Raw genomic sequence first — 27677 nt, forward strand, 5'->3', positions numbered from 1 at the left:
GCGTGCACTACTGAATTTTTTGGCAGTGTCAGAGTCTGGAAATGCTTTTTTTAGCAAGGCACTTGTGCAATCCATAGATCTGTAGCTGTTGTGATGTTTCACAGTGTGAAATGCAAACGCACCCTCCGCTGCATTTACAGCATCCTCTGTTTTGCCTGGTCTAACAAAGAAGTCTGTCAACTTTGCCGACAAACTCTCACCTTGCACAGCTTTCCAATGTTTGTCTGTGTCCATGTGCGCTTTAAGATCGCCTGCACCTTTATTGGACACACACACGTATGTGCAAGCTTTGCACACGGTGCACTCCGCCTCCCATTTGTTCCGACCGGGTCGGTACATTTGGAATTTCTTCTGCAATTCATCTGTAAAAGTACATTTGCGCTTTGGCATTGTGAATCTGAGCTGCGGTCCGCTCTGTCCCCTTCCTCTGTTTGTGTGTCAGCGTAGTTGTAGAGCCGCCCAAAAAGCTTCACACTCAGGGATTACGTCACACACGCAACAGAGTACCGTAGTATTCTGTGCAATGCGCCAGTCAATTTAAGTACATGCAAACGGTCCGCGAAACCCGGACATTTTCATGAATTTATCAACCCCCCCGGACGACCCGGACAGGGCGTGAAAAGAGGACATGTCCGGGCAAAAGAGGACGTTTGGTCACCTTAGTTTATTTGTAAATGTCATGAAGCAAGATGTGCTTGCTGACAGTTTGAAACCCCAGTTGTATGACCACTTCTCCACTTTCTTTATAGCTTTGCCTATCTTCTCAAACACATATGGAACATTTCTTCCCCTTATCCATATGTCCCCGTCATCTGCATACAACGCAGATTTGATGCATCCGTCCAACTTAGTCAATATGTCATTTATCATAATGTTAAATAATATCGGGCTGATGAACTCCCTTGGGGAATACCATTTTCTATATTGAACTCTTTCGAAACCTCTGCCCCTACTTGAACTCTGAATTTCCTGTCTGAGCCATGATCCTGTTATTGCCACTGTTACTGTTACCTGTCACTTAATTTGATGAGTAACCCATCCCTCCACATAGAGTCATAAGCCTTTTCAATGTCAAAATATACTATTGCCATAACCTCTTTCATTTTCAGTGTCTTTACACTGTATTCCCACCTCATTGCTCACTCTAACCAAAGCATATTGTGGATCTTCCTTTGCGAAAACCACTCTGTAAATTACTCAGTAACCCTCTTTGTCTGATAGTCTATATGTCATCTTCTCCATCCATTTACACAAGTGTGATGTTAATGCTATGGGTCTATAGTTTTATATACCTTGTTTTGTTCTTTAATAGCTACATTCCTCATTCCACCACGGCACCACTTTCCTCCTACCCTCTGTTGTTATTTTTGATATAGTTGTATTTGCTGCTTCTTTAATGTGCATTGTGATTTGATTTGAGCACTCCTCTATACTTCCTTCTAATGCTAACAATTGTGCTGACTCCTGACAGCAAAGTCTACATTTCTGTCTGCTTTACCAAAGCACCACCTGGTAAATACACTCCCTTCCTGTCTACATACATTTGTGGTGATGATAGTGAAAACTGGGTAATGATCACTTCCTATGGTACAGTCACTTTTAGATTCCATTCACACGATTTAACTAAACTATCCGTCACAAGTGTGAGGTCCAAACATGACTGTGTCTCCCTATTCACGTCTATTGTTTTTTGTCCATCATTAAGGCAAAACAGTGATCTTTCCTCTAACATTTGTTCTACAACATTCCCATTACTGTCTGTTTGAATGCTTCCCCATAGGCTGTTGTGAGCATTAAAATCACCACACCACTCGTCCCTGCTATTGTCTGTAAAGTTTCAATGTGAAGATTTTTACACGGGTTATAGAAATGTAAAAGCTAAATGCTTCCTTCTTTCATTGGGCTGCACATTTCTACTATGACACATTCCTTATCTTCAGGGGATGGAACTATGCTATTGGGTAGTACATGTGTTTATAGGTCCTGCCCTCTGGCCATACACACCAGGGATTTGGGGCCCCATAAAAATATATCACATTGGGCCCCACCACCAGGCCCAGGCCACGCCAAACAAGCACAATTGCTTTAACAACACCTCCAGAACCCAATCGACTCATTTATGCTTTAAATAACTACCTGTACAGGCTTGCATCTATCTTGTAGTCCAAAACTAACTGCACAATATTTACTGACACTGAGCTGTGAAAATATAACACTTATGGGGGGACAGGGCTGCTGAGCCTAGAGATGGATCTGTTTGTCCTGGCACCAGGGGGAGGGACAACTGATTCAGCATGATAGCTGTCTAACAGAAGTTAAATCCATTTCTCACTTATTCTGACAATCTACTTAACCCAAAATAAAAGAACCCAATAAAAATAGTTGTTAAATAATAAAGAAGTCACGTTGTAATATGAAGTCACGTTGTAATAATATGTAATAATGTAATAATAACGATAACTAATCTAACTAACTAACTAACTAACTAACCTCTCTCGTTCAGATTAATATTGTCGGGTGTTCTTTTTCTGCTTTGCCAAAGGCCATTGTGTCAAGTGTCCCATTGGGTTGCCGTATGTAGTTGTCCATCTCGCACATGCGCAGTACAGATCGGGCAGATCGGTTAGTGACAGAGGTAACCATTAGGCTTGGGCGGTATGACGGTATTACGGTATACCAGGGTATTTCGAAATACCGTCGGTATGATTTTCAATACCGTGACGTCACAGACTGTGCGCCAAATCACAGATGCGTTTCATTCTATTACACTGACACGGAGTTTTGACAGGGACGACATTGGTTGTAATGCACAGCACGCGCCAGCAGAGGGCAGGGGAGGGCAGTCCGTCTTTCCCGCTCTCAGAGCTCAGCACAGAGCTGAGCTGAGCAAGATGGCGGCAGCATTTGCCGGCCCCGAACTCGGACAACTAGTAAAAAAGAAAAATGCCTCTGCGCCTGTTTGGGACTATTTTGGGTTTACTCGTCGCCAGTGACTTCATCCAGCACAACGAGAGACGGAGGCACTTCTTTGGGAATGTTTAAGACGGGGTGAGTGAGTGTTGACATTTTTTAATCCTATGCAACTGGTTGATGGTTTTGTAGTCGAGGTCGGACGGTTTTAAAAACGAAAGAATTTACGTGCTAAACATTCACGCGAGTAATCCAATGAATCCAATGGAAATAAGGTTTTTAACAAATGCACGGAATAATATTGCCAAACTAGTTAGTGAATATAGCAAACTTTATTCAATAAGTCAAGTATTTACTCCCGGAAAATGTTTATGTATGATGATATATTGTTAACTTAGCTCACTATGGAAACAACGTTGGACATCTACAAACGCGTCCTGTATCCGATCTCAAAATGTGCCATTTGCACAATGTGTCATGTATGCAGCCCTTGTTTTGCACCTACGCGCACGTCGCGGCACTTTGCGAGCGTCTACCGGCTCGGGCTGCATTTTACACCGAACATATAATATACCGTTCGAAACATCTATTTGCCCCGAACGCCACCTCACTCAAGTCGACCCAAGTCATACCGTCAGTGGCGGCTGGTGGAAAATATATGTGGTGGGGCTGTTGATATAGTGAGTAAAAAAATTTGGGGGAGAGAAATGACCCCTTAAATTGGGACTGATACCGTCATATACCGTTGTTAGAAATTAAAATCAATGTTTTAATGGGGAAATGTAGTTTAAACATGCCGTCAGTTTTAACGCTTTTTTATACTGAAAAACCAGGAATTCTTGTGCACAAGCAGTTAAGCTTTTAAGCTTTTATTCTGAAAATCCTTCATCTCCGGTTAGCATTTAGCATGTGGCTAATATACGATTTCCTGAAGAGGTGAATTTAGTAGCGAAATGATATGGAGTGGTGCAAACCGAAGCCTACTGATTTAACACTACAACTATAGATGTCGAGATACTACCATGCTGAATATTAAATGAAGGTACAGTTTATTTGAATACATTGTTTACAGACGAGAGTAGCATGTGACAACATCCGGAATGACCGGAAACCAAACGAGCCGAGAAGTATTGTTTAGAGTATTGATTACAGCGTTTAGAATGTGTTAAATGAAAAGTGATGAAAGAGAATATGAGGAGAAACGGTGTGTTAAGCATATATTGAATGTGAAAAGAACCTATCCTCTGTTTAAATGCAATAACGGACATTGGAGACGAGGCGAGCCGGCTGGCGGGGAGGAGCCAGCACACCATATATAAACCACCGGAGGAGAGATCCACGCTCTTGGCTTCCCTATCGAGGAGCGGATCACAGCTGTTTGTCTGACTGAACAATATTCTGTCTGTAACACTACCGCGCCTTTTTTAATTAAAGTACTCCAATTGAACTTTCACAGAGACTCCATTTAGTCTCCTATTTTAAAGCTTCTCTCCTGGTCGGGAGAATAACGAACACAGTTAACAATCTGGTGAGTTCCCTGACGTGATCTCGCTGACCGAGGAGAGAAAACCAATCGGCTGTTTTCTGGAGACGCTTGCAGCCATTCGACACACAAGAGCTCAAATCAATCGGTAAGAAGATGCCTGTTATGACAAAGATTCTTCACTAGTTAAACTAGGCAAAGTTAGATTTGTGTGTTTGATGGCAGCCGGCTGATCCTGAAAATAGCTGTGCATTTTAATGTTAAAACAACCCAAATTCATAAAATAATCACTCTAAAACCACGAGGCGTTGTTTTGTCACAAGCAGGGTGAGTTCACACTTTCTTTTGTTCCATTAACCCTGCATGCTATTAACCACGTGTGGGTGTTGAATTTTAAATATATAGTGTGTGGACATTGTACTTCGGATAGGTGCCTTGCTGCTTTCACATGGGTGTCTCTTGTTACGTTAATAGTTATTTAGCCTATGACGTAAGGGTATATAGCCCATTTAACGACTTTTTGTTAAGATCTGGAGACATAGCGAATCGGTTAAGGGCCGAGAAAGTGAAAAGTAGCGGGGCATAGTGAATCAGCTAAGGGCTAAGACCGAAGTCAGTGAAGAAAGTCCTTTTCAAGAAAGGCTTGGTTAAGGTCTAGGCCTTTATCAGTGGTTAAAACTGTTCTGTTTAAAAAAAGATATTGCGGGTGGGTTACGGTAATCGGAGTTACAGCAGCAGTGCAGTAATAAGACGACGGTCTATTATCAGTGGCTGATAGGTCTCCATATTAGTCCCAGTTTGGCGTGTCCAAATAGCAACAGTTAACCATAGTCGACTATAAAGTCAAATATTACGTGAACAGGTTTATAGCTAGTGCGTAAGGGTTCCTAACTTTAAGTGATGATATCAATAAGATAAAGCCCATAGTCGACTATAAAGTCAAATATTACGTGAACAGGTTTATAGCTAGTGCGTAAGGGTTCCTAACTTTAAGTGATGATATCAATAAGATAAAGCCCATTTTTTCATAGTAAACTAGATAGAAATGTGGTTATTTTAAACTAAGTGTTTTTTTGGCTTGTATTTCAGGGTTTATAATACCACACCAGTGGTTTACTTTGTTACTGTTCGTTTAAAGATCACCTAGCCATTGTTTAAACTCCCACCTGGGAGCCGCATGGACAAATCTCTTTGTCTACAGGTCAGAGTGCGAAATAATTGGGTGCCATCTTGTTTACACCCCACATGTGGAAAAACAAAGACAGGGCAATCGCCATTTCGTGAAATGCTAATTCAAAGCACTCCTTTCTTTGTTCTTATGCAGCTGGTTTCACTCCAATGAGGCATTTTCCTGACCTCCATCTTGTGAAGAACGAATAATACTTCTTGTCACAGTTGGAACTAGAAGGCTGAATCAATTTTTGGATATTAGAGAGAAGGATTGTTGTATTTCCAAAGATTTGAAGTATTGCTGCTGGCAAATGTGTTTTGGCGGTTTTTGAAATATTGCTGCTGGCAAATGTGTTTTGGCGGTTTTTGAAATATTCTTCTTTGCAAATGTGTTTTGGCGGTTATGTGTGTTATGTGTGTTTAACCATAGTGTAAATTCCTATTTTAAAGATATTTTTGAGGAAACTAAGTTTCTCCTTGTTAAAAACGAGTCAGTTTTGAAACAGCTATTCCCTAGTGGATTAAGCTGGAATTTAAAATAGCGCACTCTGGTGGTAGTACAGAATGATTACCCAAATAGCGGAAACACCATAACATTGTGAATATTCTTCTTTGCAAATGTGTTTTGGCGGTTATGTGTTGTGTTGTTTAACCATAGTGTAAATTCCTATTTTAAAGATATTTTTGAGGAAACTAAGTTTCTCCTTGTTAAAAACGAGTCAGTTTTGAAACAGCTATTCCCTAGTGGATTAAGCTGGAATTTAAAATAGCGCACTCTGGTGGTAGTACAGAATTATTACCCAAATAGCAGAAACACCATAACATTGTGAATTTGAACCAAATTCATATTTCAAAGTCAAAACTATACTGTACACTGTACAATTTTTATTTTTAACAATTTAAAATTTGCACAAATTTTTATTTTTTAAACAATTTAGAATTTGCAAAAATTTTTATATTTTAATTTACTTTAATAATATTAAAAATTAAAAAAAAAAAAAAAAAAAAAAACCTGATTTAAAGTTAAGATCGGATGACATAGGATATTAAAATCAGGAACAAAGGTGCTAGTCGGAGGATTAGTGCTTCAATCCTTGATAAACTTCATAATTTCATTCGAATAAGAAGAGAACATGTCACTTAAAGACACTAAGTTGAGACCAGACGCAGAACCATGCACAACTGCAGTTATTAAGGAAAGGGTAAAAATCAGATCAGATGCTACAACAGTTCCAAATCTTAGATGGAAGACATGGATCCAATATAACAAACTGTTGGAACAGTGGCAAACGAGAGGACTGCTTCCAGCAGATAATCAGCCTGAACCAACGAAAGCCCATAGAAAAGCAGTAATTGACCATGAAAATGGAGAATACCTGCGAGAACAACAAGCATGGATCAAAGCCGGACAACCCTCTTGGTATGGACCTGAAAACATTGCTATGAACAGAGCTGAAAAAAGAAAAGCTATGGTTGCAAGTCTGGTATTCCATCTGGAAGATGCCAGCCAAGGATTGACAAACAGCTTACATGTGGTAGAACTCAGCAGAAGAGAGGAAGAATCCAACAGAAGAATAGAAGAACTCGGCAGAATAATGGAAAAGGAACTCAACAGAAGAATGGAAGAGCAGATGAAGCCCACAATGACATTATTGAAGAGAGACGAAAGGCAGTTGAAGCCCATAATGACATTATTGCCGAAAGACAAAGGGAGGTGTCCGATAGGGTCGCTTGTCTCAAACCAGTGAAGAAGTCAACAAGAACCCAGCTGAACTAGAGTGACTGTTAACGGGAGAACAGTGACGGCGCGACGGAGACTGGCCCAACATTTTCCAGCCAGTACATAAATGGACCCCGACAAAAGACCGTGGCTGTGTTTAAAGGGGAACTTCACTTATTCTTAGCCAGAAGTGTAGTTTTTAATCAAACAATTATGTGATTTATGGAGTCAGATTACATTTTTCTCAAACACAATTTTATAATCGGTCTGAAGTATCTGTTTTAAGGCATGAGCCGCAGATTAAATAACATAACACTGATTGAGAGCTTGGATGAAGAAGTTGTAGGGTTTTTACAACAGTTTCAAGAATCAGTCTTTATTTATTTATTCTTGAGTAACTTTACTGATTTATAGTGTAGTGCGTAAGGCAATATCTCATTTGAGTGAGGGGCACCAGCCCTTCATGCAGGTCACTCTCTGTGAGAATAGTTCATATTTTCCCTCCAGTTTGGGGAAATATTATTTTATCATATGTTAGTTCAGCAGTGTCAACCAATCCTCTAATCCTAGAATTATTGAGACGCATTAGCGACACCAGGGGTATTGTTTTTCGCAGCAACGATGATGCATAATACCATTACAAAAGCCATTATTGAAACAAGTAAACTATTAGAAGTGCTAATTGCTGATTTTTTTTTTATAGTGAATATGCATTTATACCATCAGAAACCCATAAATCATACGATATTTTTGTACCCCTTGTGGGTACACGGAGAAGTTATATTTCTTTAATGCAACGTTATGGGTTTTACATGTCCTGTTCAGAATAGGGTAATCATTGCAATATTAATTGAGCATTTTATGCTCAAAGGAGGGAGTGTCATGATTATACAGATATGTTGATTTCAGTGACGTTGTAGTTAATAAATAATAACATGTAGTCAACAATAGGTCATATAACAACAAGAGGTATGCCGAAGCTCGGGCCTTCTCCAAGGAGGGAGTGGTCCAGTTTTAGATATTAGACAAATAGAAGTGGATGAATATGTCAGAACTCTAAGTAATATTATGCAAGTTTTGTCTACACAGCAGGCTAGGAAAACTACAGAGATACCAGACGAGACACCAGAAGAGACTCCTGTTCGGCCAGGTGATTGGGTGAGGGTGAAAGTTCACAAAAGACAGTGGGCTGATCCCCGGTGGACGGAAGCGTGAAAGGTTGTAACAAACTTCACACGCGCTCCGGTTTAAAGGTAAAGAAAAAGGAGCAAATTGACACCACCTCACACATTGTCACCCTTCACTGGCAACTTCCAGAACATTATTGGGAGTTAGGACTGATTTGGCAGAGCTGGAACAAAACAATAAATAGAAATAAGATAAAGATAGAAACAGCTCAAAAGACAAATTGTCTATAGATTTTTATAGATTGTACATTAATGTGAAAACCTATTTTTTTTGTTTTACATCTGAAAAAGAGTCCAATTTTTTGTATGTTATTTTTGGACTCGTTATTTAAATTCTGTAACGGACACAACCAGGGATAAAATAGAGATGATGACGAGAACAAAGCCAAACCAATTGTGGGGTCCCCTAGGGATAAGAGTACACAGGCTACTAACCCAAAAGTACAGCTTTGTACGTACAAACTCTATGAACAAAATTTCCCAGCAGATAGTGGCAACATTGCAGATATGTCCAGTCACCAAAGTTACTTATGTTCTAAATAACAGTGAGATTTAAAGTGATGGAGAAAATATGGAGACGTTCCTTTATAGTGTGTGAAATATGTGGTGCTTGAAGCATCTAGGTATTTAAATGTATGGAAGAAAGTGGTTTCCTGAAAGTTAATTGGAGTAAACATGTTACAGTGGGTGAAAACAATGTTTAGGGATATGGTACAATTATTAGAAAACATTAACTGGGCTTAGATGACATTTAACATCAAAGAAAGATAGTATGGTTAGGAAAATGGAGTGGGAAAGATTGGATTTATTTTACCTCAGTGTGTTAACTATAGATAATGCGTCCCGAGATCTCTCTCTCTCTATCTCTCCGCCTGTCAGAACGCTACGACCCCAACTTCCAAGCAGACAAAAGACCTCACCACGGAAGACTCCTCCTCCTCCATCGAACAGACAGAGAAGCAGAGCTGAACCAACAATGACAAGACTTTATCCTGAACCATCTCCACCTGAGGCATCCAGAACTACAGGTGACATAAAAAGGCACACTCTCATCGGTCCCCCACAGGACATGAAGTTCCAAGCTGAGCCACAAGATTTGGACACAAGAGCAGAGTGTGGGACATGAGAGCGGAATACGCCCTCCATGCAACAAAGTAGAGACTAAAGGAGGAGATGAAAAGCAAAGCAAATGGGACACTGAAAAGAGTTACAGCGGAAGGGTCCAAGCGCAGATGGACGGAGGAGAGGAAAGAACGGAGGAGTTGGCATGGTCCGGCAGAATGTGAGGGGGTCGTGGCTTGACAACCAGAGGGGGAGAGAAGGAAAACGGGAGTGAGTGAGTTTACACATAAACACACTTATTCACCAACGAGAAATACGTAAAGAAAAAGATTTATTAGCCATGAATTAATCAATTGGTGAATTTATAAAGAAAGAAAGAGGAAACTATTAAATAACCCTAAAAACACACTGAGGGTAGAACATATTATTCAATCTTTTCATCATATGAACAAATTATTCTTTAAGAGTTTTTTATTCATGTGTGAATTTGGGTAAGATTTAATTTGTTACAGTATAGACCTACAGTTTAAAGGGATGGTTTTAGTAACCACTCTATAAAAGCAGACAAATCTTTATTTGTATGGAAAATGTTAAAGGTAGAGCTAGTACCAAGCCAAAGATAGTATTCCAATCTAGAGTATTGATATCTCCATTGTGGCATGGTTATTACCTCAGGAGGGAAGATTAAGGTGGAAATAACATTTGTTTTTCGTCCAAGATGTAGAGTTTTAAAATGACACTGGGCAAAGAGCGAAAGCAAAGTTTAATTTAAAAAAAAACTAATGTAGTTGGGAGCAATACATGCGGGGCCTTGGAGCACTCATTGTGATGGTGCATATTTGTTACAACAAACATCGTTTAGGGAGAAGGGGTCGCTCAACCCACCCTGCAGATGTTTTAAATCTTACTTGCAGCTTCAGAGGGAGCGCACGGCACCAGAGTATTAGTTTTAAAATTCAAGCGCCACCAGCTCCTAAAGGTCATCCATTCAATCAGTGATGACCTGACTTTTAGAGATGTTATTTAAAGGAGAAACATATCTGCCATAAGTGTAAATTCCGGAATTGAACTACAAACCATTAAATAAAATGACTTCTGTTTTAAAGTCCTTGTTAAAGGAGGGAGTAATTATCACATGCTCGGGCACCCAAGGTTCCACACACTGTAAAAGGGGTTAGCATAGCTATCAGGGACTTTATCACTGCATTAGAACAGACCACCCAAAGGTAATGAGAAGGAACTTTTAAGTGATGAAACTCTACAACTGTTGTAACTGAGCAAAATCTTCTCCCAGAAATGACTGTCTAGAATGCCGTACCCCAGAGTAGAACGTACAACGGCCCCTTCTAGAGAACATATTACTTTCATACCTTAAATGGTATGAAAGGAGGGAGGGTAAATTTCTCATGAGGAGATAATTACAAATGCTAGCAGAACAAGACGACCAACCCCCGTATACAGATGTGGATGACAATGATGAGTTAGTTTAAATGATGGATGTTCGGAGATGAGATTGATCAATGAATGTCCAGCTGATGTGATTCTTTACATTATGAAATCATGTGAAGAAGTGAGCAAAATAAAATGCTAAAATGGAGTGAATCCATTTCAATTTATTTTATACTATTCCAAGATAGTGTATTTTTATTTTAAATTTATTTTATACTATACCAAGATGGTCTATTTTATTTGACTTTACTATTTTATTGCTATTCTAAAATGGTTTATTTCTTTTCACTTTGTAAAAACAAGTGCCTTAACACTGAGCGTGGTATGAGAACGGTTTCTGTGAAAGGAGGGAGGAAGAAATGTTCTGATACCAAGCCATTGCTGCTATTTTGAAGAATGATATTGAATGTAAACACTAGAAGTTATGCATAAGGGAAAACTTTTATGTTTGAACACAGACAAGAATTTATTTTGTATTTTTGTAAAGCCGGCTGTAAAACCATTCCATTTGATTGTATGTTTGTTAATATGAGATATGTAATATGCAAAGTTCAGATGAAGAACTCATTGATTTCAGTATTATACACACCTTTTAGGTGTGTAAGGAGGGACTGTTAGAAATTAAAATCAATGTTTTAATGGGGAAATGTAGTTTAAACATGCCGTCAGTTTTAATGCTCTTTTATACTGAAAAACCAGAAATTCTTGTGCACAAGCAGTTAAGCTTTTAAGCTTTTATTCTGAAAATCCTTCATCTCCGGTTAGCATTTAGCATGTGGCTAATATACGATTTCCTGAAGAGGTGAATTTAGTAGCGAAATGATATGGAGTGGTGCAAACCGAAGCCTACTGATTTAACACTACAACTATAGATGTCGAGATACTACCATGCTGAATATTAAATGAAGGTACAGTTTATTTGAATACATTGTTTACAGACGAGAGTAGCATGTGACAACATCCGGAATGACCGGAAACCAAACGAGCCGAGAAGTATTGTTTAGAGTATTGATTACAGCGTTTAGAATGTGTTAAATGAAAAGTGATGAACGAGAATATGAGGAGAAACGGTGTGTTAAGCATATATTGAATGTGAAAAGAACCTATCCTCTGTTTAAATGCAATAACGGACATTGGAGACGAGGCGAGCCGGCTGGCGGGGAGGAGCCAGCACACCATATATAAACCACCGGAGGAGAGATCCACGCTCTTGGCTTCCCTATCGAGGAGCGGATCACAGCTGTTTGTCTGACTGAACAATATTCTGTCTGTAACACTACCGCGCCTTTTTTAATTAAAGTACTCCAATTGAACTTTCACAGAGACTCCATTTAGTCTCCTATTTTAAAGCTTCTCTCCTGGTCGGGAGAATAACGAACACAGTTAACACCGTATACCACGGTATGATGTCAGCAAGGTATGACGGTATGAAAAACATGATACCGCCCATGCCTAGTAACCGTCGTAACCAGCAGACTTCATCCGCTTCTATCCAGCCTTTGACACTTGGAAAACGAGCACATGTGATACTGGTAAGGATAAACTAATGTTAATATATATATATATATATATATATATATATATATATATATATATATATATATATATAATTAATATATATATATATATATATATATATATATATTAATTAATATATATATATATATAATTAATTAATATATATATATATATAATTAATATATATATATATATATATATAATTAATATATATATATATATATATATAATTAATATATATATATATATATATATATATATATAATATAATTTCACATACCGAAACGTTAACGCTTGTCTGAGTATATCTTCCGTTGACTCTGGCTGTGACTCTTACCGGCTGTTGATAGCCCTTATAAGCTAACGCTAGCATGCTTTATCCAGACATTAGCTTTAGCCTTTAGCCCGCTTGGAGTTATGGGTGGCTAACGTTACTACAGTCCGGTAGCTCAGTTACGAAAATGTAACGTTATTTATGGGAAACGTTAGCCTACGTGTGTCTGGCCGTGACTCTGACTGAGTAGGCCGTAAAAGCTTGCGCTAATGTTTAGCATGCTTTATTCAGACCACGCATTATCCAGTGAAGAACACTCAGCAGAGCATATATTTCTCAACACAACATTAACTGTAACGTTAAATGTTCTTAACTGAGCTAGTGGACTGTAAAAACACTACCCACCCATGACTCCAATTCGACTAAAGGCTAAAGTCAATGTCTGAATAAAGCATGCTAGCGTTAGCGGCCTACCAGCATGAGTCATGGCCAGATTCAAAGGTAGATATACTCAGACAAACATTAAGTATCAACTTTACCTTTTCTGAACTGAGGCTTGGTGGCCTGTAAACAGTATGAACAGGCGGGCTGCGTGTTTTCTATTGTAAATATATAGATAAGACTATGAATTTGTATTTATTACCAGAGTAGACATTCTGGTGTTAAACGTCAATTTAAGGACAAAGTAGTGGGCTTCTTTCATATTGACGAGCGACTTACATTTTTATTTTCGAGTTCAATTGATAAAGATATTGTAAATGTAACTTTACTTTACAACATTGTGTCTTTATATTTTTACTAGGGCCGGGACTCGATTAAAACAATTAATCTAATTAATTACAGGCTTTGTAATGAATTAATCGCAATTAATCGCATTTTTAATCACATATAAATATTTGACCTGAGAACAGTGAGAAGCAATTTTTTTCACATGGATTTTAGTATACCATTGAATAATGACTGAATTCATAAGCTTAAGCAACAAAACATTGTTTATTTTTTTCAATGTGGTACTTAACCATGACCAACAGAAAAGTGCAATTTTTGCCATAAAGTGTAGCAATAGCATATTTAGGAATATAGTACATTTCAGAGATTCAGGTAGCCTATAGGTAGGTAGACCTTCTGTCAACTATAACACTTTGTTTTTTAAGTAAAACACAATACTTTCAAGTACATTCAGAACATTGGAAACCCTGACTATTAGAAAACATCTCTCTGTTGCTTCAGAGGCCATAACAGACTTTGTTGATTTAATAACAGTTGATTTAAAAAAATCAAAATACATTTCAGTCCAACTCTCTCAATAACCTTGGCCAAAAAAATAAACAGTTCAACATAAAGTGCCAGTTGCACCAACAACATAATAAATAGTTCACCATAAAGTGTACTGTACCATTTAAAATAAAATAAAAAAGTGCCAGTGATTGACCTCAATCCCTCCTATTCTTCCAATATCCTGATGAAAAATAAAATCTCTCTGTTGCATAGGCCACTGTTTGATCAACGCGAATTGGGTGTGGGTCCTTGTACTCCGAGTCGGGCTAACGTCCACGCTAGCTTCCACGCTAGCTGCTATAGGTTTTGCATTGAGGTGATACTTGAGGCTTGATGTGCTGCGGTGATATGCAAATTCCTTTTTGCATAATTTGCAAACAACCGTGCTCTTATTGACGCTTCCATCCGTCCGTTTTTTCAAACAAAATGTCCCATCCACGGGGCCAACCAAAGCGGTGTCATCAGCTTCTTCGTTCATGTTTGACTATTGTTCACTTTGGTTTGTTGTTGTCTGAAGTCATGAACGTTAGTTGGTGCTCCAGTATAATCGGTACCCCTGAAACTCATCCAGTGAGAAACGTTCCGCGATGCAAAAATAAGTGCGATTAAAATGCGTTAATTTTTGTGTAATTAATTAATCTTAATTAACGCGTTAAAGTCCCGGCCCTAATTTTTACATTACCAAAATGTTGACCACTCTCCTAAAATAAAGTATAGGCTTTGAGTAACGAATTTAAGTTTAATGTTTGACATATTTTGAATATGTCAGTGATCTTCTTGTAGATTAGACACTTTGATGGCTATTTAAATACTAATGAAAGGTTTTCTCTTTTAAACTTCAGGGAAGCAGCCATCTATTCCTACTGTTCTACCCATGTGGATGATCCTGTGAATTGCTTGTGGTAAGTTTAAAAAAATAAAAATAAAATGTCATGAGGGTATTCATTTGTAAATTGTATGATTTCTGGTTGCTCATACAAAACAAATCATTACGGAGCTTTCAATACTCACAAATGGAGGAAGCATACCCCACATACATGGTTTAAAGCCTGGAATTGTTGATGGGTATGATGTTTTAGAATAATTTGAAACGGGTACTACTGATCAGTTGAATGATGATTTGTCATCTGAAGAACTTCCTGATGAAGAATCAACAGTTTCAACAGATTTTGAATTAAAACTTGCCTCAGTCCTAATTAAATTAGAAAATGATTTTCTTGTATCAAGTGCAGCTGTGAATGAGCTTCTAGAAGAGCTGCAATATTTAATTGGTACTGCCTCTGTGCCAGTTACCCAAAAGACTATAATCCACTTCTTACAAGATCGCAATTGCCAAGTTGATGAATCAGTTGTGAAAGAGTTGGCCTCTGAACTTTGCACTTCAAATCCCATTCAAGCTGCAATACGAAACCGTGGAATTCAGGGAAACAATCCAGATGATTGTTATCAACAATAAGCTGCTTTTCATCGTCAGAAAGCTGAGTGCATGGTATAGGGAACATTACAGAGCCTATGAACTGAAACTGTGTCCTACAAAGAAGGTGGAACTTCTTGACTCAAATGAACTGACTGATCCATACCTATTGGCTGACTATACAGTTGGGGGAATGCGGCTAATAACTCTTAAAAGATACATTCATGTATAAGGTCAGAATGAGTATATATATATATATTAATGCTGTCAAAATTATCGCGTTAACGGCGGTAATTAATTTTTTGAATTAACTGCGTTAAAATATTTAACGCATTTAACGCATGTGCAGAATGGCCCGCCCCATACATCCCACCAGTGGCAGCGCTGGGGTAGGCTACAGCCATACCAAGAAATGGCTTAGCCCCACCATGAAAAATGATGTTAAAGTAAGCAAAATAAAGTCCGCCGAGTAAATTGCACAGACAGCAGTTAGTAAGATTGATTTCAGTAGCCACTTGTCTGGAAATACCGAAGACCAGAAATGTTTTTGAAAACTTTTGTCACGTAGTGATCGTCTTCTCAATAGAACATCTTTGATAATGTCTTCTGGCCAATCAGAATCAAGATAACGGCGTGGTGTTGTTGCAGGAAGTCCTGACGGAGAATACTTTTGCTGAAGTACATCTCTATATACATCGAAACAACATTACGTGTTGATAGAAATCAACACGTAATGAATTAAGACCCCACGGTTTGATGATTGATAGGTGTGTGGGCTGTCTTTCATTTTGACACACAGAACAATGTTATAATAAACATACATACTGTATGTTAAATGGATATACCCGCCTTCTTTCATTTACCTTTCCATTCCCACAACAATATACATAAAGAAATGGCATATTTTGGACATAGTTCGAATGGTGATTAATCATGATTAATTAATTTTTAAGCTGTGATTAATCTGATTAAAAATTGTAATTGTTTGACAGCCCTTTTATATATATATTTGGGCCGGGACTTTAACCTGTTAATTAAGATTAATTAATTAAACAAAAATTAAGGCGTTAAAAAATTTTACGCATTTTAATCGCACTTATTTTTGCACCGCGGAACGTTTCTCACTGGATGAGTTTCAGGGGTACCAATTATACTGGAGCACCAACTAACGTTCATGACTTCAGACAACAACAAACCACAGTGAACAATTGTCAAACATGAACGAAGAAGCTGATGAGACCGCTTTGGTTGACCCCGTGGGTGGGACATTTTGTTTTAAAAAACGGACGGATGGAAGCATCAATAAGAGCACGGTTGTTTGCAAATTATGCAAAAAGGAATTCGCATATCACCGCAGCACATCAAGCCTCAAGTATCACCTCAATGCAAAACATATAGGAGCTAGCGTGGAAGCTAGCGTGGACGTTAGCCCGACTCGGAGTACAAGGACCCACACCCAATTCGCGTTGATCAAACAGTGGCCTATGCAACAGAGATATTTTATTTTTCATCAGGATATTGGAAGAATAGGAGGGATTGAGGTCAATCACTGGCACTTTTTTATTTTATTTTAAATGGTACACTTTATGTTGAACTATTTAATACGTTGTTGGTGCAACTGGCACTTTATGTTGAACTGTTTATTGTTTTGGCCAAGGTTATTGAGAGAGTTGGACTGAAATTGATAAGATTTTTTAAATCAACTGTTGGTAAATCAACAAAGTCTGTTTTGGCCTCTGAAGCAACAGAGAGATGTTTTCTAATCGTCAGGGTTTCCAATGTTCTGAATGTACTTGAAAGTATTGTGTTTTACTTGAAAAACAAAGTGTTATAGTTTACAGAAGGTCTACCTACCTATAGGCTACCTGAATCTCTGAAATGTACTATATTCCTAAATATGCTATTGCTACACTTTATGGCAAAAATTGAAACTTTTCTGTTGGTCTTGGTTAAGTACCACCTTGAAAAAAATAAACAATGTTTTGTTGCTTAAGCTTATGTATTCAGTCATTATTCAATGGTATACTAAAATCCATGTGAAAAAAATTGCTTCTCACTGTTCTCAGGTCAAATATTTATATGTGATTAAAAATGCGATTAATTTTGATTAATTAATTACAAAGCCTCTAATTACTTAGATTAATTTTTTTAATCGAGTCCTGGCCCTAATATATATATATATATATATATATATATATATATATATGCATTTTGTATGTAATACTTTGTAAAGTACAACACAATGCAATTTGAAAAGAAAGAATGTATTGAGTGTACACCTGCATTTCATTAATTCCCTCTTCACATCTCTCTTTCTCTTAGAGCGCCATGGCTGATATTGGACCACCTGTTCGATTGCTGATCATCTTGAACGACCACAACAGCGTCAGACTGGAGCTTCGAAATGGGATTCACCACTCAATGGAAGAGCTCATTGAGGAGGTCAAGAATTCATGTGGATTAGAAGGTTACATAAGGCTACAGTACAAAGACACTGATTTTGGGAACACATTTGTTAATCTTACATCTACACATGGATTAAAGATTTAACGGTGATCAAAGTTGTCGAATTAGACCCGGATTCTACAACTGTGGTCTTGTACCCAGTTGAGATACCATTAAATAGTACCCCTACAAGTGGACTGTACAGTGAAGACTCCTCCTCTGGATCTGTGAATACAGATGACACATTACTACGTAGCGGCTATTCCTCGGAATCATTAAGAACACAGCGGTGGCCTAAAGTGTTTCCAATCCCGGTCTTCTCCTATGAGACAGAATGTCAATTACAGAGAGGAAATGCAGAGTACACAAAGAACCAATCTAGACTGACACCAAGCTCAAATCATCTGCAGAGCTTGCTGTGAACTCGTTGAAGACCAAGTCTCAAGAAGAGTCCTACCCTGCGAAGAATTTAAAGAGAGCCAGGCGAGCTGAGGCCAACCATTTTCCATCCTTGCCGATTGGTGAGACTCCAGAAAGCATGGAGCAAGAGACAATTTCCCTTTTGGCAGAGCAACAGAAAAGAAATAACCGGCAATCAATAAAAGAAAAGATGGCGAAGGCGTTTGGATACCGAAGACAAGAAATAGTGCATCAGAGGCCAAGCATTGAAGGCCTCTTGGAGCGGTGGCCTGCACTTTTTCACATGGAAGAGGTCATTATTTTGATGTAAGCCTGTAGTGGAGAAGAAATGAGGGCCCAACTAACTAACAACTATAGACAGCCAAGGCAAATATGTTGATGTTTTATTTTTACAATATCAATATCACAATATAAGCTTTACATCTATTACTCATTGTCTTTATTTGGTGGTGGTTTTCAATAAATATGTGGATTAATTTAAATGTTACATTCATACAAGTTGATTTGGAGTACTTTTAATCAAACCGTTGGCTCTTTATAAAAAATATGTGTATTATAAATTCTCAGTGTTTTTTGTTTCCTATGCTGCTTATATTTTCTAGGTAAATGCTGAGTTCATAACAACAACTCCATTGGAGACAAAGTTCTTGGCGCAGTTGGACAAACACTCCACCAAACTGCTGCAGGTCATCAGGAGCATGGGAGGAGTTGTGAAACAGAAGACCACCGGGATCTTGCAGGTTTTGGATGAGGTATCTATGAATGAGTTTATCTGTGGGATCAGTGGCTGAATCGTCCTTTTTTTTGCATTTGATTTATAATTTATAATAAAAATAAATAAATAAAACTGTTCTTACTCAGACTGTGGACATCGCCATCAGAAGAGAATGCATCCTCAAATCTAATGATCTACCTGGGTGAACCTGTTGACCATCTCATCAAAGAATTCCAGGTAAGACCTCCCACTCACTCACAAGAAGTTTGTTCATAAAAGAAAAATAACATTTGTACTGCATGCAAATAACTGCTTGGTTAGAAAGCTAGTCATTTGTGATGACCTCCTGAGCTTTCCTCTTGGGTCGACTGAACTGAGAACTTTCCTTTTTTCATCTATCCACTATAATCTTGTATTTTTAAAAAGGTAGCTGCAAACTTGGGGAAACCTTTGCGCCTCAGGCCTGTTGAACTACACTCTGTGGTCCTCATCCATTTCCCTTTTGTTTGCATGATATGCAGGACGCTGAGGCTGGAGAACTGGAGCAGGAAACAATGGCAATCTTTGTCATTGGGAAAGAGGATCAGTTTCATCGACCCAAAGACATCAAGGTTCTCATCGAAGGAACAGAGGTCCTCAGCGGCTTGCCCTCGGTTGTGTCACGGCTTGGCTCTCAGCCATAACAAACGCAGCGATGAGACGACGACGTGAGTACGGGAAAAAGAGGAGTTTATTCACACTCCCCAAAACAACCGACCACCAAACAGGGTTAACAAGCTCTATGCAGGAGGATAGCTGTTCCGGGCTGCTCTTCCTCCTACGTTCCCCCGGGCAGAGAGAGAGCCACTGCAGCCTACTTAGACCCTTTATGGAGGCGCTGATCAGATTGGGAGCACCTGGAGAGAGGCTGCACCTGGATACAATCAGGGAGAGAGAAGCACACACACCCACACACAAAGGCACACCCACACCAGCATAGGCAGTGAAGCAGGGGTCGTCACACCCCCCCCCTTAAAGTCGGTGTCCCCAGGGCCACCGGCACCACCAACCAACCCCATCCCAAACCAAAGCAAAAGGTCATGGAAAACAAAACCCCACATATGGAACTCCCCCAGGTCCCTAATGAAAAAAACAACAAAAAAAACACCACCTTCACACAGCAATCCTCTCCTTCAACGCCCAGCCACACCTTTAGCAACACCAGTATCTGAGAAGCACTATTTAAAAAGAATGGGCAGAGCAAGAAAGATTTATCACAGTATGACAGTCAATATATATACATTAAGGTAAGACCTAACCATACTTAGTGCCATGGGGCTCGTGACAGCGCGTCAGCAATAACATTGTCAGACCCCCTAATGTGCCTAACATCAAGGTTGTAAGCCTGAAGAAACAAAGACCACCTCGTCAGTCTTTGGTTAGGACACTTCATTGAATGCAAAAAGGTCAGGGGATTGTGATCTGTGTAAACCAAAATTGGTCCTCCTGCTCCCACCTCATGTTGTGTAAGTAACACCGAAAACTCAGACAAAGATGGAACCTCCACTGTGTCAGTTGACTTCCCATGTGATAGCAAGTCCTGATCCCTTTTGGCCCTAGCCCTTGTGATCACACACGCGGCCGTAACGTCTGGCACCACTGTAGAGCGCTTCTCAGATGCTGACTCAATCAGACCACCAGTGACTAACAACACAGAAGGGCCATCAGCCCAGACTTTACCACCTGCCAAATCGTTACCCAGAATGAAATGTATCCCCTCGATTGGAAAAGCTGGACGTACCCCAATAGCTACATCCCCTTTAACAAGGTCACAGTCGAGATACATCCTATGGACAGGAACAGGAAAAACCGTGAATCCCATCCCCCGAGTCTGAACCGTGTCACCAGTGTCACTTTCCTCAGACAAAGGCAGAACCGAGTCAACAATAAAGGAGTCAAATGCACCTGTATCCCTCAATTTTTATTGGAACTTTGACATTGCTACCCACCAATGACACCAAGCCGTCTCTTATAAAAGGAGCATAGGACGCCAGAACCTCAGGTCCACATAAGTGGTCCGTAAGCCCCTCGTCAACACAGCAGCTACTCACAGGAGCAGCAAACGCAACCGGTTTACCCACAAATCTTCCTCCCTTGGATTTTGCTCTAAGCACCGGACAGTCTGGTTTCCAATGGCCTTTCTCACGACAATAGTTACAACTATCCTCAGATTTCTCCCAAGCCACTTTCTTTAGATCCATCCCCAATGACCCAACATCAACAGACCTTCCACTTCCCCCAAACACAGGTAGATCTCCAGCACGCCCTCCGAACCTGCCCTTATGCAGTAACACAAACTCATCCGCTGCTACTGCAGCCTCGGATGCCGAAGTTACCCTGTGTTCTATTATATAGGTTGCAATGCTGTCAGGAAGGATGTTTTTGAACTGTTCCAAAATCATGAGTTCACCCAATTTGTCAAAGGAAGTGATGTCCATAGCAGCTAACCAACGTTTAAAAGGAACAAACAAATCCCTCGCCATTTCCACATAAGTCTGACCCTGTTTTTTCTCCAAGGACCTAAAACGCTGTCGATAAGCCTCTGGAACAAGTTCATAAGCTCTAAGCACCGCCCATTTTATTTTAACATAGCTAGAGCTATAGAGAGGCGAAGTCACGCCCATCTACTTCCGGTCCATGGGACCCCGGAAGCGAAAAATTATACATTGAATTCAATGGAGAGAGAAAACGTATCTTTTGATCCCGTTTGAATTGTGCCACGAACTACACATATGATGTTTGTCAATCTTAAACAATCATTTCCATGTCAAAAAAGTCACATTTTGTCGTAAAACTGTTGAAATATAAGACTATGAAAAATACGCGACTACAAAGACTACAAATCCCAAATCCCATTCTGGGTCGCGCATGTGATGTCACAGGCGATAATGCTCCAAGTGGTTGCGACTCGTAATTAAAGCGAAGAAGAAGATTTCATAACTGATTTATTCCCTCCAATAAATATAAGAGATTGCTCCAATAAATTTACTTTTACAAGATGCCTGTGTGCTTTGTACCATGTTGTAATCACAAAAGTGATCATACCACTTGCTCGTTCTATCGCTTCCCCTCTTATGAAAGGACCAGGAGTCGCTGGATCAGACATATCAGGTAATATCATAGGTAATATACATGTTGTGCATGGAACATAGTCAAGTTAGCTACCTAGCTAGTAGCGACGAGTAGCGAGCACGTTAGTTAGCATTACATTACTTAGCCTTGTCATTTTTAGTAGCCTTACCATTAAGTTATTATTTTATTACATGAAGTACACCAAAATGTTAAACAGTAAGAGTAGTCATCATGGTAAGTATTTCGTGAAACATTTGAAGAGTGGCCTACTGCGCCCTCCACCGGGTGCTAAGGAAGCAGTTCAGGGAGAGTCGAAGGAAGGCAGGCAGGCAGGGAGCTTTGCATGACATTCTTCTGGACGTGTTTCATTGTGATGACAGTGAGGGTGAGTCAATCTGTTGGTTGGAAAGACAGTAGTTGAGTGATTACTGAGAGAAAATTATTAAAATAGATAATTATTCAGTGTTGTTACTTTAAAGTGTTGTTACTGACCTTTTTCTCTTTTATTTTCTTTACCTCACCTGTAACTGCTGAGACCCTGAGGAACATGCACACTGGACTGACCTGCTCTGGCAACCTGATTTCCACTGTACGTAATAGTATTTGGTTATGGTATATTATTTATATACATCAAAGGCACAATGCACCCCCCAGAGAGACACATGTATTGATTGTGATATTTTGCATAGGTCATGTGAAATCATCTTTACATACTAGAAAACTGTAGGAGCGGCAACTTGTTTTGAAATTGAATTTTTAATATCCGATAATAAAGTTGATCTGTTTTCTTTATTCTTCTCTCTTCCCAGCTCCATCCATCACCGTTCTCTGTTCCTGCAGGTCCTGCTTGCTAATAAATGCTTTATTTTTTTACACAGTTACAAATAAAGTCAATATATTGTATGACATGAAGTTGTGCTTCATTCTGAGTCAATAATAAATTCATTCTGCCTTCAACTGCAAAATGATTGTGGACTGCACCGACATCCATGTAGCTGCCCCCCAGTAAGATGAACCAAGCAAAGCTGACACTCAACATACAGCTGTGCTCTTAAGTTGACATGAAGAATTTGTGAAATATTGGTAATTATTTGGAAAAAATGACTGACAATGCAGAAAACTTTTTTTATTTAGGAACAGTGGTCAGGTGAAGCATTTATCACTACATATGTGTCACACTTAAAAGGCCAAACACACTGGCCAAACACACCTCGTTTACAACTCCCCAGTTGACAGCCATGACTCCGTCTAAATTGTACCCCCCAAGCACCCTCTTCATGAGGAACGCGCATGGAGTGGATGAAAGTCCCGACCTCAGCACAGCACCAAAATTGCTGGCTGTCAACCTGCCCTGCCTGTGTAACTGCCACTGAGGATTTGTCCGCTGTCCTACGGTGGCTGTCTGGATGGCAGCTTGCTGGTCTCTGCTCAGTCGCATTGAGGCAAGAATTGCCTCAAGCCCCCGACCCCCACGCTCCTTCACCAGCTCCGGCACGTTGAAAATGGCCTGATGTTGAGGCTGCAGCTCTGGCTCAGGTGACAAAAGCCATGCCATGCCATGCTGCGCCCCTCAGTGCAGACCTGAACAAGTCTACTTCCTCAGTGGCGATGTCTCTGGCCAGTGGGTTGTATGTCTCCTCTTGCTGTTGGTAGAGTTGAGACACCGGCTGGACTACTTTTGAAGTGCCAGGCTTCCTCCACTGGCACTCAACTTCTGTGGAGCTGATCTGCCACATGGCAAATATTGCCAATGCTGCAGCGTGGCTGCATTTGTACATCCCCCGTGCACAACCACAGACGGCGCTCTGCATCACGCCATCCTCTCCCATGTAGATCTGTACAAATAAAGTAAGTACCATGTTTGTTAACATGCTATAATAGATTGAATGAGCAATACAAGGATGGTCCAGATCTGGGGGTGGGAGGGTTTATTTTTCCATAGTTTTGTCCTCTTGTCTGATTGTTGTTAGTTTTTTCTGAATTTTTTGTAATTTGTGTTGTATTGGTTGTGATTGTACATTGTATTTTTTTAAATGTGTATTACATTTTTGAAAAACATTTGATCAACAAAAAAGGATTTGGTCAGGGTCTAGACTCAGTGTGTAGTTTATGAATTAATCAATGCTCTCTACATTAGGAAAACATACCAGTGTACCAGAGGGAGTCACACACAGCTGTGCCTAGATAACCAAACAAATTGACAAGATAACCAAAATCCTTGAATCTACACACAGCAAATAAACTCAAATTACACAACGAGATGTAAAAAGGAGATCACACATATAGTCGATATAAAACTGGCCGCTTCAATCTGAAGAGCAAATAAAACAAAACACGGGAGTGTACCTTGTTCTTGTGAACACTAATGTTATCCACAGCATACACACCCGTATACAGTACACCCGTTCTAGGTTCTGATTGGCTCTCTAGGTTGGCATTCTAGCTTCTGACTGGCTGTCCAGGTTGTCAATCACAGCCGTGGTTCATATTATGCTAGTCGACTCGTAACATCGCTAAACTTTTTTTCTTGACGGTTTTCTCAGTCAACTAATGCTATTGATAACAGTAACATAAATTAAAACAGCCCTGCACACTGCAGTCATTATATGCCGGGTCTGTGGTTCATCATCTTTTTTTTTCATTCTCCTCCTTATTGACTGACATTAACCTTAAATATTGCACTCATATTACTCACCGAAACCTTGTAAAGCCGGTCCCGCATGCTGGCTCTTACAGAACCGACTAACTCCCCTTTCGTGTATGTACAGCTCTCAACGTGCCCAGACTTGTAGTGATTTTCACCTCGTTTTATACTTTTATTCTCATTCTGAAAGAATGAGGTGAAATGTGCCAATGTGACGGTCATCTTTGTGTTGGTGACGCGTATTGTGCGGGACCAGAGACATGTAGTTCACTGAGCGGCTTAACACAAAAAAATGTGTTACTTCACAGTTTTACGACACATTTTAATTTTTTTGACTTGCAAAATGTTCTTTTAAATTGACAAACATCATATGTGTCATTCGTGGCACAATTCAAACGGGATCAAAAGATACGTTTTCTCTCTCCATTGAATTCAATGTATAATTTTCCGCTTCCGGGGTCCCATGGAGGCTCCCGGAAGGGGAGGGACTTCGCCTCTCTATCCTCCGAACACAACGCGGAATATGCGGACTGTGCTCTTCCTGTGAGTACACACTGAAGCATCAGGGCACAGTCTGCATCCGGCCAATCCCTAGCTTTAGCCACCCGTTCAAAAAGCAAAAAAAAAGTGTCAGGATCACTTTCATTAAATTGCGGCAACAAGCGCAAGTTGTTAGCATCGAACCGCTGAGGAGACCTGGGCACCTGTTCACCGTGCCGCTCACCCAACACCGCACTACCTCTGCCTATGGAAAGACGCTGTCCTTCCATATCAAGTTTGGCTTTCTCAGTCTCCTGCCGCATCCTCTCCACTGCAATCTCCTTTTCAAACTCCATCTCATACCTCATTTTGTCATGACTCAGCTGCAACAACAACATCTCCTTCTGCTGCTCAAAGGACAGTAAACTAGCCTGCAACAGAGGTTTTAACACCCCCTCCTTAACTTCCGGAAGCACACCCGTTTCACGTAATACTGACACAATAGAGGTTTTTATAGTGCTTTTTAGCCTCTTATCGCCAACGATTTCCACCGAGAAATGTTCCGCAATAACGAGCAGCTGCTCCATTGAGAAATTTTCAAGGGCTTCCTGAGAGGGAGCACTGATAAACGCGTCTACCTCCGCCATACTACAACGCAACACCGAGTTTACAGTGAGACAAAAGAGTGAAAAGAGAAGAAAAAAAAACTGATTGGAGTTTCCCCACTAACTACGACACCCGCTAACTAATCTCCTCCCTGGTCTTCATGTGGTTACTTGCGGCGGGTACTTATGCACTAAAGACCGCTGGCCGAGCAAAGCGACTAGCAAGCTAGCAAAAATACTACGACCACGGCCATGCCCCCAAACCGAAGCTTCAGCCACTTTCACCACAACATTAACACCCCGCACAACGGTCCCAAGGGAACCGTCGCTACCACCTATCAGGAGAAACCCCACACAAAATAACGAACGAACTCACACGCACCCAAGCTTATCTTACCGGTTTGGACGAGCCCCCAGCTGTCACGGCTTGGCTCTCAGCCATAACAAACGCAGCGATGAGACGACGACGTGAGTACGGGAAAAAGAGGAGTTTATTCACACTCCCCAAAACAACCGACCACCAAACAGGGTTAACAAGCTCTATGCAGGAGGATAGCTGTTCCGGGCTGCTCTTCCTCCTACGTTCCCCCGGGCAGAGAGAGAGCCACTGCAGCCTACTTAGACCCTTTATGGAGGCGCTGATCAGATTGGGAGCACCTGGAGAGAGGCTGCACCTGGATACAATCAGGGAGAGAGAAGCACACACACCCACACACAAAGGCACACCCACACCAGCATAGGCAGTGAAGCAGGGGTCGTCACAGTTGCGACAGCTTTTGCCATGCTCTTCGGGCTCATATACGCACTGAACTTAAGATATCCGAAATAACTGCAATCCACTTTTGAAGTTGTGGAAAAAGTCCTGATGGAACTTGAGGGGAAAAAGATGAGCCCAAAAGTGAATAGACTGAGAACCCAGCTGTTCATCGCAGAGTAGACACTTTGTTGCACTCACTCAGTTACAATTGTTACATGGTAAGGTTTTATAATAATTATGCATTGTAAAACATTTGCGAAAAAGTGTTGTGTTCAGAAGTTGCACTTACAGTATGACCGATTTCCCCCGTAGAAGTTATGCATGTCTAATCATTTTCAGAGATTATATGTCTCACAGGTGCAAGTTGTCAGTGTTGGTTTAAAAAAAGTGTGCAGTAGATAATAAGGACAAGTCTTTTTTCTAAGAGTTTGATGTTTGGAAGCGGCACATATTACTGCAACTAATAACTGTGGTACTTATTAACATGTCTAAGATCAGGTAATGGCTGCCTCAGAGGCCAAAGCTGGTTGTGTGAACAACTTGTTTTTCATTCAAACAAATGTGCTCTGGAGTTAAAATATACAGATTGATCTGAAGAAATTGACTGTTTTACTTTTATTAGTGTACCTTTCAGTTGCATTGCACTCCTTAAATGTGTTTGAGACACTTTACGTAACAATGTGGCTGTCATTTGATTAACTCTGAAAATACAGTTTTTAATGAATAAATCACATGAAATGAGGTACAGGTGTCCCCTCAGCTGTGCAGACTTATTTAATAATACGGTAGGAAATTGTGGAGTAAAATTAATATCTATCTTGTACACACACACTTTTTCTCTACTGATGAGAGGAAGACAGAGGGGACTAAAGTATTTCTTATTTTTCTACATTGACCTGAATGTATTCTTTATTCTGTGTATTTGTGGACTGAAATATAAGTTTTTATAAAGTTTGTGATACATATATTTGCAGTCACTTTATTATACGTTAAATACATTTAGTTCAAGCTAAGATACATTAGCTAGTTAGTGCT

General features: G+C 40.0%; 1 protein-coding gene and 1 long non-coding RNA gene across 6 annotated transcripts; one reads left to right on the forward strand and one right to left on the reverse strand.

Moving 5' to 3' along the window:
- Positions 1 to 2621: 2621 nt before the first annotated feature.
- LOC307015058 (uncharacterized protein) lies at positions 2622 to 23066 on the forward strand. 5 transcript variants are annotated; one of them, XR_013801402.1, is made up of 7 exons: positions 6546 to 12513; positions 14894 to 14953; positions 17788 to 18636; positions 18933 to 19082; positions 19192 to 19282; positions 19567 to 22745; positions 22966 to 23066. XR_013801402.1 is itself a non-coding variant. In XM_079643433.1 (6 exons), exons 3-5 carry the CDS (start codon positions 17794 to 17796, stop codon positions 19249 to 19251), a joined length of 324 nt encoding a protein of 107 aa, XP_079499559.1. In that variant the 5' UTR covers positions 6546 to 12513; positions 14894 to 14953; positions 17788 to 17793; the 3' UTR covers positions 19252 to 19282; positions 19567 to 19960. The 5 variants fall into 5 exon arrangements, 3 of the variants coding, with proteins under 3 accessions (XP_079499558.1, XP_079499559.1, XP_079499557.1); XR_013801403.1 differs by having other exon boundaries at positions 17788 to 18696; positions 22966 to 23064; XM_079643433.1 differs by lacking the exon at positions 22966 to 23066 and having other exon boundaries at positions 17788 to 17907; positions 19567 to 19960.
- Positions 21604 to 27560, reverse strand: LOC307015063. The gene is made up of 2 exons (XR_013801410.1): positions 24852 to 27560; positions 21604 to 23991 (listed from the first exon to the last, which is right to left on the reverse strand). It is a non-coding gene; the product is annotated as an uncharacterized lncRNA (long non-coding RNA).
- Positions 27561 to 27677: the final 117 nt, after the last annotated feature.

Source organism: Notothenia rossii, assembly GCF_949606895.1.
Source record: "Notothenia rossii genome assembly, chromosome: 8".
NCBI lineage: Eukaryota > Metazoa > Chordata > Actinopteri > Perciformes > Nototheniidae > Notothenia > Notothenia rossii.